This window comes from Hyaena hyaena, unplaced genomic scaffold (assembly GCF_003009895.1).
Source record: "Hyaena hyaena isolate Hyena2069 unplaced genomic scaffold, ASM300989v1 scaffold_621, whole genome shotgun sequence".
Taxonomy (NCBI): domain Eukaryota; kingdom Metazoa; phylum Chordata; class Mammalia; order Carnivora; family Hyaenidae; genus Hyaena; species Hyaena hyaena.
This window is the reverse complement of record NW_024081249.1, coordinates 680,203-694,280: the sequence shown is the minus strand read 5'-3', so window position 1 is coordinate 694,280 and position 14,078 is coordinate 680,203. Positions and strand designations below refer to the sequence as shown.

At 35.0% G+C, this 14,078-nt stretch overlaps 1 protein-coding gene across 1 annotated transcript in view; it reads left to right on the top strand.

The window, feature by feature from the left end:
* TOGARAM1 (TOG array regulator of axonemal microtubules 1) overlaps window positions 1-14,078 on the top strand; it is an 87,156-nt gene that overhangs the window by 30,442 nt on the left and 42,636 nt on the right. Inside the window, exons 5-8 of the mRNA XM_039257433.1 lie at window positions 2,669-2,974; window positions 4,433-4,695; window positions 6,646-6,878; window positions 10,529-10,629. Of these exons, the coding sequence (XP_039113364.1) occupies window positions 2,669-2,974; window positions 4,433-4,695; window positions 6,646-6,878; window positions 10,529-10,629 (903 nt within the window). The remainder of the gene's footprint in view (window positions 1-2,668; window positions 2,975-4,432; window positions 4,696-6,645; window positions 6,879-10,528; window positions 10,630-14,078) is intronic.

Here is a 14,078-nt window from a genome sequence, read left to right as displayed (position 1 = left end):
CGAATCATAAATGCTCTGGAGGCACCTGAGTGACTCATTCTTGGTTTCGGTTTAGGCCATGATCTCATGGTTTTTGAGTTGAAGCCCCTTATTGGGCTCTGCGCTGACCTCAGAGAACCTGCTTAGGATTCTTCTCTCCCCCTCTCTCTCTGCCCCTCCCCTGCTCATGCTGTCTCTCTTTCTGTCTCTCTCTCTCCCAAATAAGTTAAAAAAAAAAAAAAGTACAAATTCTCTGAAGTAGGACCATATTTGGCTTTTTGGAGAAATATCCAGGTCAGTGAAATGAGTGAAGGGCAGAGTAATTTTAGGCGATAACATGGGGCTTTGCTGGACACAGTAAGAATTTGGGATTTTATTCTGAATGGGATAGGTCACAATAGTATTTTTGGGGGGGGAGAAAAAAAGGCATGGTTTGACTATCTTTTAAAAGGATCAGAGGATACCCGGGTGGCTCAGTTGGTTGGGTGTCTGACTTCGGCTCAGGTCATGATCTCCTAGTTCGTGAGTTCAAGCCCCACATCAGGCTCTAAGCTGACATAGCTTCAGATTCTGTGTCTCCCTCTCTCTCTCTCTGCCCCTCCCCCACTCACACTCTGTAACTCTCTCTCTAAAAAATAAATTAACATTAAAAAACTTTAAAAAATAAAAATAAAAGGATCAGGGCTACTACATAGAGATTAGGTTTGGTAACAATAGGGGTAAGGTGCAAAGCAAACCAGTTGGGATATGGAGATTGTAAAGGTGAAAGATGAGATGACTTGTATTAAAACGGAAGCAGTGAAAATGATGAGAAGCAATTAGATTCTGATATACAAGGTGGCCATGAAGTTTGGAAACAGGTAATTTTATTTTATAATGTAAGCTAATGTAATATGAATAAGCCATTTATTTTGCATTCACCAAACTTTTCAGATTCATTGTTCATTGTGTGTTGCTAATATAGAGCCAAGAAGATTTACTAATGGATTAGATGTGAAGTTTTTGAGAAGAGAGAAGTCAAGGATGAGTCCAATGTTGTTGACCTAAACAACTTAGAGAATAGAGCTGCCATTTACCAAGAAAAGGAAGATTAGGAAAAGAGTAGATTTGACTGAGAAATCAAGAGTTTTGTTTTGAACATGTTAAGTTTGGAACATCTGTCTCTCTAAAGAAGATGTTGAGTGGCCTTTTGATATTAAGTCTGGATACAAAGGAAAATCCGTGCTAAAAATTTGGGAGTCATTGTACTTCCTGTCTAGGAAAAGTCTAGCTCAAAATTAAAACTATAAAATTTGTAAAGATAAAATAAAATAAAATTTGTAGAGGAATAAAGAAAAATTGTCATTACTCTCCAATAAAATGTGGTACAATGTGGTAACTAAAGAACAATGGGAAGCCACAGTGCCTGGGTCTTTATTCCAGCTTTATGATTTACTAGTGTGTGATTTTTAGCAATTTACTTATCCCTTTCTACATTTTTCTTTTAATCTATAAGATTAGTAACTATCCCCACAGGGTGTCGTGAGGATTAAATTAGTTAATGTACATGAAAAATTTAGAATACCACTTGACACATAGTAAAGTGCTCAGTAAGCATTAGCTCTGAGTTGTTATCATTATCAGAGTTGCCATCATTATCATTATTTAGATTCCTAGTTTCTTTAGACAATCTAAAAGGATACACAGAAAACTGTTAAAATATTAGACAACTTAGCAAGGTTGCCAGATATAAAGTCAGAATATAAAGGGCAGTAAAGTTCCTAGATACAAGCAGCTTTCAGAAAATATAATTTTTAAGAAAGAAATTAACAATATCAACAAAACCTGTAACTATATGGAAGTCTAACAAGATTTGCATACTTTTTATTATGAAAGCTAACATAAATTACTGAGAGACATAAAAGAAGACCTAAATAAATTAAAGGACAGCCCACATTTTTAAATAGGGAGCCTGAATATCAGGAAAATGACAGTTATTCTTAGATTGATCTGTAAACTCAGTTTTATTCCAATCAAAAACTTGACCAGAACCTGACAGGCTGATTCTGAAATACATAGAAAAAATGGAGGGGCAAGAACGGCCAAGATAATTCTAAGGAAGTTAAAAAAAATGGCACATCCATCATATTGGATAGCATTATGATAAATAAAACATTGTAATACTAGTGCAGGGATAGACAAAATAGACTGAACCAATAAGAAGCACGTAAGTGTGTGTGTATACATATATATGTATAGATATGCACGTGCGCGCACACACACAGGAGCTTTATAGATGAAAGGAAAAGAAAGGACAGTTTAAAACATGGCACTGGGCCCACCTGGGTGGCTCGGTTGGTTGAAAGGCCAATTTTGGTTTAGGTCATGATCTCACAGTTCCTGGGTTCAAGCCCTGCATCGGGCTCTCTGCTGTCAGTGCGGAGCCAGCTTTGGATGCTCGGTCTCCTTCTCTCTCTGCCCTTCCCCATTCTTTCTCTTGTTTTCTCTCAAAAATAAACATTAAGACAAACCCTGGGAAAATTGCACTATCTATATAGAAGAAAGTTAAATTAGATCTTTACCTCATACAAAAAAGTAAAATAAATGTCAGATGGGATAAAAATTTAAACGTGAAAAGCAAAAAAAAAAAAAAAATTAAAATCTTAGGTGTGTGTACATAAATAACATATTTTCTTTTGTTTTATTACAGCGTATGGTAGCCTAAATTTTGCCCCTAAGACACAGCAGACATTTGGTAGCCAAACAGAACGTACTTCATCATACTCTGGTCTAAATCCAAGTCCAGGAGGCTTCATCCTTCCATCCTATCCTCTCTCATCACCTCGAACTAGTCCAAAGCACACATCTCTTACTGTTTCTCCAAAGAAGTCTCAGGATAATTCCATTAATTTCTCTAATTCCTGGCCTCTTAAAAGCTTTGAAGGACTACCAAAGCCAAGTCCACAGAAAAAGCTTGTCAACCAAAAGTCATCTGACCCTCCAGGTAGAAATGATGGTAAAAATTAATACTTTGTTCAATTTTTTTTGTGTTTTTGAATTATTACTTTGATCTTTAAAAGCTGGTAAACTGTATTTATGTTAAATAGAACAAACCTGTAATATAAAATTGAATTGAGGGGCACCTGGGTGACTCAGATGCCTAAGCATCCAACTCTTGATCTTAGGTCAGGTCATGATCTCGAAGTTTGTGGGCTCAAGTCCCATGTCAGGCTGTGCTGCTGACATCGTGGAGCCTACTTGGGATTCTCTCACTCCCTCTCTCTCTGCCCCTCCCCCATGAATGCATGTGTGCTCTCTCTCCCTCTCCTCTCTCTCAAAATAAATATTTTAAAAAAATAAAATTCAATTGACATTGTCATTTCTTTTCTTAATTTTCTACTTCAAAATCCTTTTTCAAAACTAGGCAACTAATAATCGTTTGTAATGAGCATGAACAGCCTAAGAGCCTAGTAACAAATTTTAGCTTTAGAAATAAAAAAATGTCTTTCATATAATTACTATAATTAATGTTTAGTATCCATTTATTCTAAATTTTTTGAATGCTTAGTATATGTTGAAATTATTTTAAGTTTTCTAGTATTTGCTATAAACTAATATATTCTTAACAATAGCCCTCTCCAAAATACTGAAATTAGCATATAAATTTATTCAAGACAGATCCAGTTTCAAAATAAGTCTATTAAAGGCAACACCTATATCCCACATACTGTCTTATCCCCAGTCTCTGCAGTAAGATGTTTCTGTTCATAACCGATTGGGGTGCCTGGCTGACTCAGTCAGTAGAGCATGTGACTTGATCTTGAGGTTATTAAGTTTGAGCCCCACATTGGGTATAGAGATTACTTAAAAATAAAATCTTGCAAACAAGCAAAAGATGTTCCATGTTTAAACTACCCCACAACACTGATGTTCCAGTTTATAACATGACCATAAGGTCAATTTATTGCATGGTCAGTTTTATCACTTATTCTTAGCACTGAACCTTCATTTTCTCCATTAATTTCTTTCTATGTTTGTCTTTCCTATAAGATCAAATACTATATTGAAAGCTGAAAATTTATTCCGTTCTCCCAGTGCCTAGCATTAATGCTTTGCATATAGTAGTTATTTGAATGTTGCTTATGTTATTAAATAAAGATAGGAAAATAGCCCCTGTGGCTTACTTTCAGACTTTACCATACAAATATCAGTTATGATAATGTGTGTGAAGACAGAAATTTAACTTGGTATATAGTATTTTTATTTATGAAAATATTTCTGGTGACTCAGTTTTGTTACGTTTGTTAGGGAATACTTTGATCTGATACTTGGATCTCATTTTAAATAGTAATCTTTACTACTAATAAAAGGCAGTACTTTTTTTATTTAAAAACACTATATTACAAACACGTGATTATAACTCCGACTTCTCTGAAATTAAAAAAAATAGTAAAATATATTTCTTTTCATGCAGGAGAAAATTCTCAAGAAAAACTATCTCCAGTTCAACTTACACCTGCCTTAGTGAGATCGCCATCTTCCCGACGAGGCCTAAATGGGACCAAACCTGTCCCTCCCATACCAAGGGGAATCAGCCTTTTGCCTGATAAAGCTGACTTAAGCACAGTGGGACCCAAAAAGAAAGAGCCTGATGATATTTGGAAGAGTGAAAAAGATAGTCTTACCATCAATCTTTCAGAATTAGATATCAGAGACAAAGATTTGGATCAAGAAGAGGTTAGAGCCAAATATCACTTTTAATAGTTTTAAAATGCTTATAATTTTCTATAATATAGTAGCTGTCATTTAAGGAAAAATTAAGTACTTTTTAATTCCATAACATGTTTTATTTTTATAAAAATATTTCAGGATCCTTATAGAAAATGTAAAAACTATTGTGAAATATTAGGAAGAAAATCCATCATACCAAATCCCACTACCCAAAATGATTTGCCATTAACACTCTAATGTGCTTCCTCTCATTAGTTCTTCTATGCATATTTTATTTCTATTTAAATTAGAAGTATGAGTAATATAGCAATATACCCATGCACTAATCCCTCCCTAATGAACAATTTTCATATTTGTTTTCTATTTTTTAAATAAAGAAATATAACATAGTTCCTTCCCCAATCCAGTTCCTCTCCTCCCTTCACCAGAGGCAACTATTATCAACATTAATTTGTGTTTTATGTATTTTTGTACTCTTGATATATTAATATTTTGATATTTATGATATAATTACAGTTGATTTTGGCTTATTCCTAGTCTTTTTGCTATTGCAAACAAGGCTGCATTGAACATTTCTGAGTATGTCTGTCGTGCATATGTACAATTTTATCATTATGAAACTGAAATCATATACTCATCTTTGAGTGTATACTATATTTTTATACTGTAAAAATCCATTGCCAATATGACAACTCTGTACATATTAATTATGTCAGAGAAGGAATGTTGTTGCTATATTACTTTGAATTCAGAGCACTCTTTCCATAGATGCTTCCTTTTTATCATATCAGTCTGCCTGATGTCAGATTTTAAAAAAAGTGTTTTACATTAAATATATAAACTGAAACATTCAGTGATGATATTTTGTGGTCTTTTTTTTGCCAATACTTAAGATGCAAGCATCATATACTGGTAATTTGCTCAATAAAGTTAATATTAATACATATTCATTTTTAAAGCATTTCTTTAATATTAGGCATGCATACCAAAATTGGTTCTTAATGAATTTATTCTTCCAACTTCTAACTGCTTGTAAAATCTCCCCTTCTCCCTCCCCCCCTAGTTGTATTTCACTGTTACTGGGAAGAGAATTCATTTGAAGGGAAGAAAGTTATTATAGAAGAGGCATTTTCCTACATAAATCCTAAATTTCATCTTATGCTGCATATTTTTGCATTGTTTTTATGAAAACTTAAAAATAACCCTTTTTCTTTTAGCAAATAATTGAAAGAGTAATTTCTTTTATATAATTATTGATAAATATGGAGGATAGTTCTGTTTTTAAACAGTACCTTTAGCCTTCCAAGGATTTACTAGGGAAGTGGCCGTATAGTTGTATCAACTGTTATAATTGCTATAAGCAAAATGTAAGTAAAACCCAGTTTATGTATGTTTTTGTGTTTATTGATGCATTCAAGGTTCTGTTTCCAAATTGCATATATTAGTTTGTAATGACAGTTTCTACTCTACATTTCTAGAAATACTTGGCTTCAGAAGTCACATACAATGATCTGTTATTCTATGAACCCTAACACTGGCAAGCTTGATGTAAACTTCAAATTTTAGAAAACTGATTACTTTTCACAGAATTTTGAAATGGCCACATCCACATAGTAATAACCTAAGATTAGCTAGACCTCTATGACATCAACTCTGATGTCCACCATCTGATTCAATGATTCATTTACCAACTAACTTATATTAGTCGTGCTCAGTGATAGAAATACCATGGTGAATAATAGCTTGAGCTCCTTCCTCTTAAGGGGTTTACGGTCTTGTAATTGGTTGTGATAAAATATGTATTTTTACTATGTACAAATATGTTAATATCCATCTTGTTAGTACCAGACTGGAGAGTAGCTAGCAAGGTATGGTGAATAGAATATAAATTCTAAGGATAAAGTTTACTCATATAAATGTATTGTAAAGTTAATTATTTCTGTTTTTTTTTCTTAGATGCAGAGCTCTCTTAGGTCCCTCCGTAATAGTGCAGCCAAGAAAAGGGCAAAACTGAGTGGCAGTACTTCTGATCTTGAAAGCCCTGATTCTGCAATTAAGCTTGACTTGACTGTGGACTCACCATCTCGATCTTCCTCTCCAAACATCAGCTCTTACAGTGAAAGTGGAGTTTACAGCCAAGAATCACTGACTTCTTCTCTGTCTACAACTCCTCAGGGGAAGAGAATAATGTATTTTATTTTTTTGACCTGTTAAATGAATGCTAATGTTTAATTCGTAGTCTGATCCCTAATATCGTATTTGGGGGAAAAAAGCTTTAAAACTATTTATTTTCTAGGTTTTAAAATGTTTAAGTCCATTTAAAAGAAAAGTTTACAGATATTACCTTGCTTGGCGTTGGTTTGGTATGGGTGGAGAGAACACAGCCCCAGCTGTAACCGAGAGCACCTATATTAATATAAACCCTTTTTCTCCAAACCCTACTTGTTCTTCTGCCTATCTAACATTTATCCTAATATTCCTTGTTCTTTAGCTCCTTTCTGAATCATTGACCCTTTTTCAGTGGACCTATAGCTGATGTTACTGCTTTCATTTAAAACTGAGCACCAATTTCCTCTAATTTGTAGATAAACTCCACCCCGCTCTTATCGCATTCTTTCTTGTTTTTATTATTCCATTTTCTTGTGGAAGCTGAGGATTCCATTCTATAGCTTTTGCAGCCTTCTCAGGAGTCTCCTTGTAGCGGCTGTAGAATTAGAGTCCTAGCCACCCCACACCAACAGAGAATTATTTTCTGGTATAGCAATTCAACAGAATTTTTCAGATTACCTCAGTAACCCCTGAGCCTTAACTAAATAGTGATCCCACCTTGGTTTCTGGGAGTTTCTGTGACTTGATTCTAGAATTTTGGGGAATTTCTTCCCTCTTTATTTTAGACAAAAACCTGAAAGTAGAATTGCTAGGTCATAGGGTAGATGTACATTTAACTTTTTACATAACTGCCAGTTTTCCAAGATGCTTGTACGGTTTTACACTCCCACTAGCAAAGTCTGAGAGTTACAAGTGTTTCACATCCTTTTTTATATTTGTTGTTGTCAGTCTTTTAAAATTTATTTTTCTTTGATTTTATCCCTGAACCATGTTTATACACAGCTATCACTGTGATTATTTAAAATTTAAATTATTTTCACTTAAATGAACTGGAGTCTCTAACAATGTATGTGACTATAGACTGCATAATCAAAGGAGAGATGGTGTTCTGTTAACTTTAATGGAAAAGGATGTTTCATTTCAGCAGTCCATAGAATTAAATTTTTGTGTCCTGCTGTGAGAAGTTTATTTTATCCCATGATTTCATTCTCTACAGCTTTAACTTAAGTAGCTGTTTATTTTACAGTTGTAAATTTTTTTTTACAGGAAATTATTTTGTTGTAATTACCTAGATAGAATAATGCAGTACATTTGCAAAATTAATTTGGAACGGCTACATGGGCTGGTGAGATAACTGTGGTTATATTTAGTTACCAGATGTTTGAAATAGATATTTATCTTTTAGACCTAAAGTCCTTCTCTTATCTTCCAGGAATGTGAGATTTTGTGTTAAATACTCCTACAGTTGCAAGGTCCTGTGAATAATTTGGAACCCAGTTGAGAAGAAAAGTTCATTTTGTACTTTAACATTCAAAATTCATTCTTCCCTATATTGTATCATGGAATTATTCTCTTCAGATATTGAACTCTGTAAGAAGGAGAGTTCAGTATACCCTCATATCTGGACGAAATTACCTTTATTGAATTTTGTATTTCCACATTAAGTTTAATAGCTTTAAAGCTATTATTTTTAACCAGCTTGCATCTTGCCTTAAGAATAATGTCAAAGATCCCAGGGTGGTGGGATTGAGCCCCGCATCATGCTCTAAGCTAGTATGGAGCCTACTTAAGATTCTCTCCGTCTCTGTCTCTGTCTCTGTCTCTCTGTCTCTCTCTCTCTCCCTCTCTCCCTCCCTCCCTCTCTCGGGGCGCCTGGGTGACTCAGTTGGGCATCTGACTTCGGCTCAGGTTATGATCTCACGGTTTGTGGGTTCAAGCCCCACATCAGGGTCTGTGCTGACAGCCAGCTCAGAGACTGGAGCCTGTTTTGGATTCTGTGTCTTCCTCTCTCTCTGACCTTCCCCTGCTCATGCTGTCTCTGTCTCTCTCAGAAATAAATATTTTAAAAATTAAAAAAAAAAGATTCTCTCTCTCTCCCTCTGCCACTCTCCTCTGCTCACATGCACTCTCTTTCTCTCTCTAAAAAAATAAATAAAAATTAAAAAGAAACATTAAAAAAAAAAGAATAATGTCAAAGAAAGCCACTTCTACCCTATGTGGGGCTTTCATCTTTAAGTGAGTTTGGTAGGAAAGACTCTTGAGAATCACTCTTCTAGAGACTGAATTTTCTTTTTCCTGGGTCTAATGCATGGTATAAATGTAAATTGACTAAAAAAATTGACTGTCATCTATTCTAAAGAAATTACTCTTTAAAAATGTTTGACATTGACTTTTCATTAGATCAGTTAACAAATTTGCCAATCCAACTACTAAGAATTGTACTCCTTTGTAAAATCTCTTATCATACCCATCACTGGCTTATTGGTATTATGATACTTAATTGATTTACAGCAGTTCCTTTACATTTAAATTTAATACTCTCCAGTTGCTTGTTTTGTAAAACATAGCCTATAGGTCTTTATAATGTTAGAAATGTATGCGGCGCCTGGGTGGCTCAGTCGGTTAAGCATCCGGCTTTGGCTCAGCGTATGATTTCATAGCTCGTGGGTTCAAGCCCTGCTTTGGGCTCTCTGCTGACAGCTCAGAGCCTGGAGCCTGCTCTTCATATTCTTTGTCTCCGTATCTCACTGCCCCTTCCCTCCTCACATTCTGTCTGTCTCTCTCTCTCTCTCAAAAATAAACATTAAAAAAAAAAGTATAACAAACAATAATCCAAGAAGGGGCATCTGGGTGGCTCAGTCAGTTAAGCATCTGACTCTTGGATGCAGCTCAAGTCATGATCTCACAGTTTCATGAGTTCGAGTCCCCCATCAGAAGAGCCTGTTTTGGATTCTCTCTCTCCCTCTCTCTTCCCTCTCCCCACTCATGCTGTCTCTTTCTCTCTCAAAATAAATAAATAAACTTTAAAAAAAAAAGAATCTAAGAAGAAAGTGGCATTTGCTAATAAACCCACTTGTTGCTAATCTCTTACTTGTAATGTAGTTAAGTCTCTTTTTTGGTATTATTATCTTTAAGGGTAGATAGTATATTAGATAATTAGGAATCATTTGCTTTAGTTTTGGAATGGACTTTCTTTGGATCAGTTTTTTTTTTTTTTTTTGACTCAACAAAAGATTCTATAGTACAAGTCAGAGAATCATCCCTGCCTTTGGCAATCCTCTCATAAATAATTAAGAATTGTCGATATGTTAAAAAGTTTGGAAGTTCAAAAAGTTAATGAGAAGGGCACTTAGGTGGCTCAGTTAAGCATCTGACTTCAGCTCAGGTCGTGATCTCACAGTCCATGAATTCGAGCCCCTTGTCTGCCTCTGCAGTGACAGCTCAGAGCCTCGAGCCTGCTTCAGATTCTGTGTCTCCCTCTATCTCTGCCCTCTCCTGTTCACAGTCTGTCTCTCTCTCAAAAATAAAATAAAAACGTAAAAAATTTTTTAAAAATTTTAAAGTGAACAAGGAATATCAATAAAGAAAATTCTTAGCTATAGTTTTTCTTACTTGCTCCTTCCTTATTGCAGTTTAGTGAGTTATGGGAAATATAGAGAATGTTTTATGTAAGAATGTTGAGTAGCTTTAGATCTTAAATAATTATTGAAATTACTTTGTTTCATTGTAGGTCAGATATATTTACAACATTTGGATCAAAACCTTGTCCTACAAGACTTTCTTCTGCAAAGAATAAAAACTCTGAGATAGCCGACCAAAGCCCCAGTGGAGGTATTTTTTAACTTTTATAAATATGATTTATAGAAAGTATGATTTTTAAATTATATAAAAAACGATTAATGCATTTCAATTTTTGAGGTTACCAATTAAAACTAATTGTCTTTTTAACTCCTTAAAGGGCCTTTTTTTTTCAAGAATAAATATTTTATTATTCTTGGGAGAAAAAATATTTAAATAATTGAACCCCTTTAATCCCATAGGTGTACCTATGCCTGGCTCTTCCACCCAGACGTTATGGTTTAATTGATATGAAATGTGACCCGCCTGTCAGAGTTTTGAAAGCCCTCAGGGTGATTCTAATATGCAGCATAGTTTGGAAGCCACTAGGTGTCACAAAAGACAATTTGTTTTAAAAAAACAACGCTTAACTAGTAGTTAACTTCATTTGTGTCTTGTTAAGAATTTTGTGAACTAACCTGTGATACTCTAGTGTATAGCATCACTTTTCAGAAAATACATTTAATAGTAATCATTTGGAAAAATATTTGGATTTTTTATCTATTTAGGATGGGAACATCATGTGATTCTTTTTATGATTGGTAAAACTGTATTGGGTTATGAATGAATTGTAACAAATTGGAATGTGATATTTATTTTCACATGATCTCAGTGTAAAAGTCCTAACAACTTTAAGTCTACTCTACCTTACCTTATAATTTCCTCCCTAAAAAGTTATGTATGTATCTAATTGTCTGCTAGGATTTTTAAATTTCTTGCTCCTAAATAGGTCTTAATATCATCTCCTCTTTTTAGTCTCCACTATGACTTTTACCCTGAGTCTTATTTCTTATCTACCTTGCCTCCTGAGATTTCTCTCTAGCTTCAGAGTCATTCTGTACAGTTCATTCCCCATAATATATTGCCCAGCCTAAATTTGTTTAGGGCATTCTTCTATCATCTGTCCCCTCCCTACCTTTCCAGCCTCATATTTCACTTCCTTCTTTATAATCTTGTACTCCAGTTAAATTAGACCACCTTTAGAACCATTTCTTCTCTTTTTGCAGTTACAAGTACTATTTCTTCTAAGTGAAATGTGGAATCCACACCACACCCCATTCAGCTGTGAAAACAGCTCAGTTGCTTTTTCTGGAAGCCGTCCCCATTCACAAACAAAATTAAGTATTACCTCTTTTGTGATGTCATTACATTTTGCACTGACATCTTAATAGTTGTATTGCCATTATTTTACTTTTTTGGACTCTCAGATTCTTAGATCCCCAGAAATTATTTACTTCTGATTCTCAACCAAGTGCCTTCATAATTGTGAATGTCTAATTCAACCATGCATGTCTGGTATGCCGTCTTCCACAAAGCTAGTGTTCCACAAAGTTAGTTAATCTAGTAGGTACAGGAAGACCATGAAAATGTGCTTTGGAGTCTGAAAGACCCCATCTGGAATCCCAGTTTGACCATATTCATGAGCTGGGCAAGCTATTTAACTGCTTTGAAACTCATTTCTCTCATCTGGTAATGTAAACTTTGAGAAAGGGTAGTGAACATTTAAATATATAAGATACATATATAAAGCACCTAATGGGGTGCCTGGGTGGCTCAGTCAGTTAAGCATCTGACTCTTGGTTTAGGCTTAGGTCATGATCTCACAGTTTGTGACTTTGAGCCCCACATCGAGCTCTGTACTAACAGTGCAGGGTCTGCTTGGGATTCTCTCTCTCCCTTTCTCTCAACCCCTCCTGGACTATCTCTTTCTCTCTCTCTCTCAAAATAAATAAATACACTTAAAAAAATAATAAAGCACCTAATGCATAGTAGACATTTGGTATTTGTTCCCTTAAAGGAGAAGACACAAAGAAATATAACACATAAACTTATTCTTTAATCTTTTTTTAAGGTTGATTATCATAGTTATTCATAACTTTACAAATATTTGTATAAGTTATTGGTGGGTTGTATCTAGTTTCTAAAAATGGAGCCCTTTTGGAAGCATATCTGTGGAGTTAGAAAGTATTTAGAAGAGGTACCTGGGTGGCTCAATTGGTTAAGTGTCCAACTCTTTTTTTTTTTTTTTTAATGTTTATCTCTGAGAAAGAACATGAGTGGGGGAGGGGCAGAGAGAGAGAGGGAGACAGAGAATCTCAAGCAGGCTCCAGGCTCTGAGCTGTCAACACAGAGCCCCATGTGGGGCTCGAACTCAAACTGTGAGATCATGACCTGAGCTGAAGCCGGACGCTTAACTGACTGAACCACCCAGGTGCCCCAAGGCATCTGGCTCTTGATTTCAAGTCAGGTCGTGATCTCACGATTTCTGAGATTTGAGGTTTGCACTAACAGTGCAGAGCCTGCTTGGAATTCTCTCTCTCTGCCCCTCCCCCGCTCACACTCTCTCTCAAACATTAAAAAGATTTTTTAATAAAAAAATAAATAAATAATTTAGAAAACCTAGATTTGAGTTTCCCTCTGACCCAGTAAGTCATTTAGTGGAATGAAAAAAGCCTTAAAACAGTACCTACTTCTGTATGTAATACTCAGTGTTTGCCAAAAGAGTCTAATATTTAGTATTTCTCAAATTTGCCTTGTCCTACGAACCATCAGGGCTGCTTGTAACACAAATTCTGGGACCCCACTTCACAACTAATGAATCAGCTTTCAGAGTTAGAAATCTGTATTTTTAAACAAATAAGTATTTCTGTGATCATGTTTTTAAATCTCTCCTGTTGAATTCACTGTGAGATAGTCTTGGTTAAATTTAATATGTTCTCAAAAAGTTGCTAATGGTTTAGGATTTTATAAACTTGAGTTTACATGTTTTGTTTTTGTGGGATAGGGTTTTGTTTTCAGTAATCAAATGTTTATGAGTTTATCAAGTTTACAAGTTTATTGTTTAAACGGTAAAGCATAAAAATGATAATGCTCAGAATAAAGACTACCTGAAAACAAAACCAAAAATATGTAAAAACTTTAAATCCAATTTGTCTTTACATCATAATTTCCAATAAATATTTCCACATAGAATCCACTATTACCTATTATAGCACCTTGTGCTAAATTTACTGAATGATGTTTTGGTAAACTTTTTTTCTATAGCATCAGATTAGTAATTCCTATTATTAACAAAAAGTATTAGCACCCAAAGCCAGTATCTTTACAAGGCTAACTTTTGAATTAAGTTTCAAAACTAAGAAGAGTATATGGGGTACCTGGGTGGCTCAGTCGTTTGAGCATCCGACTCTTGATTTCAGTCCTGATCCTGGGGTTCTAGGATCCAGCCCCTGCTTCCAGCTCAACTGAGCATGGAACCTGCTTAAGATTCTCTCTCTGTCTCTCTCTTTCTCTGTCCCCCCCACACTCCTCTCCACTGCTCGTGTGCTCTCTCTTTAAAAAATAAAAATAAAAAACTAAGAAGAGAAAGATATCCATGTTACTCCCAGAAGTTCTCTATCATTTAACACCAGATATTTTTTGACTCTCTGAAAACTAAATTA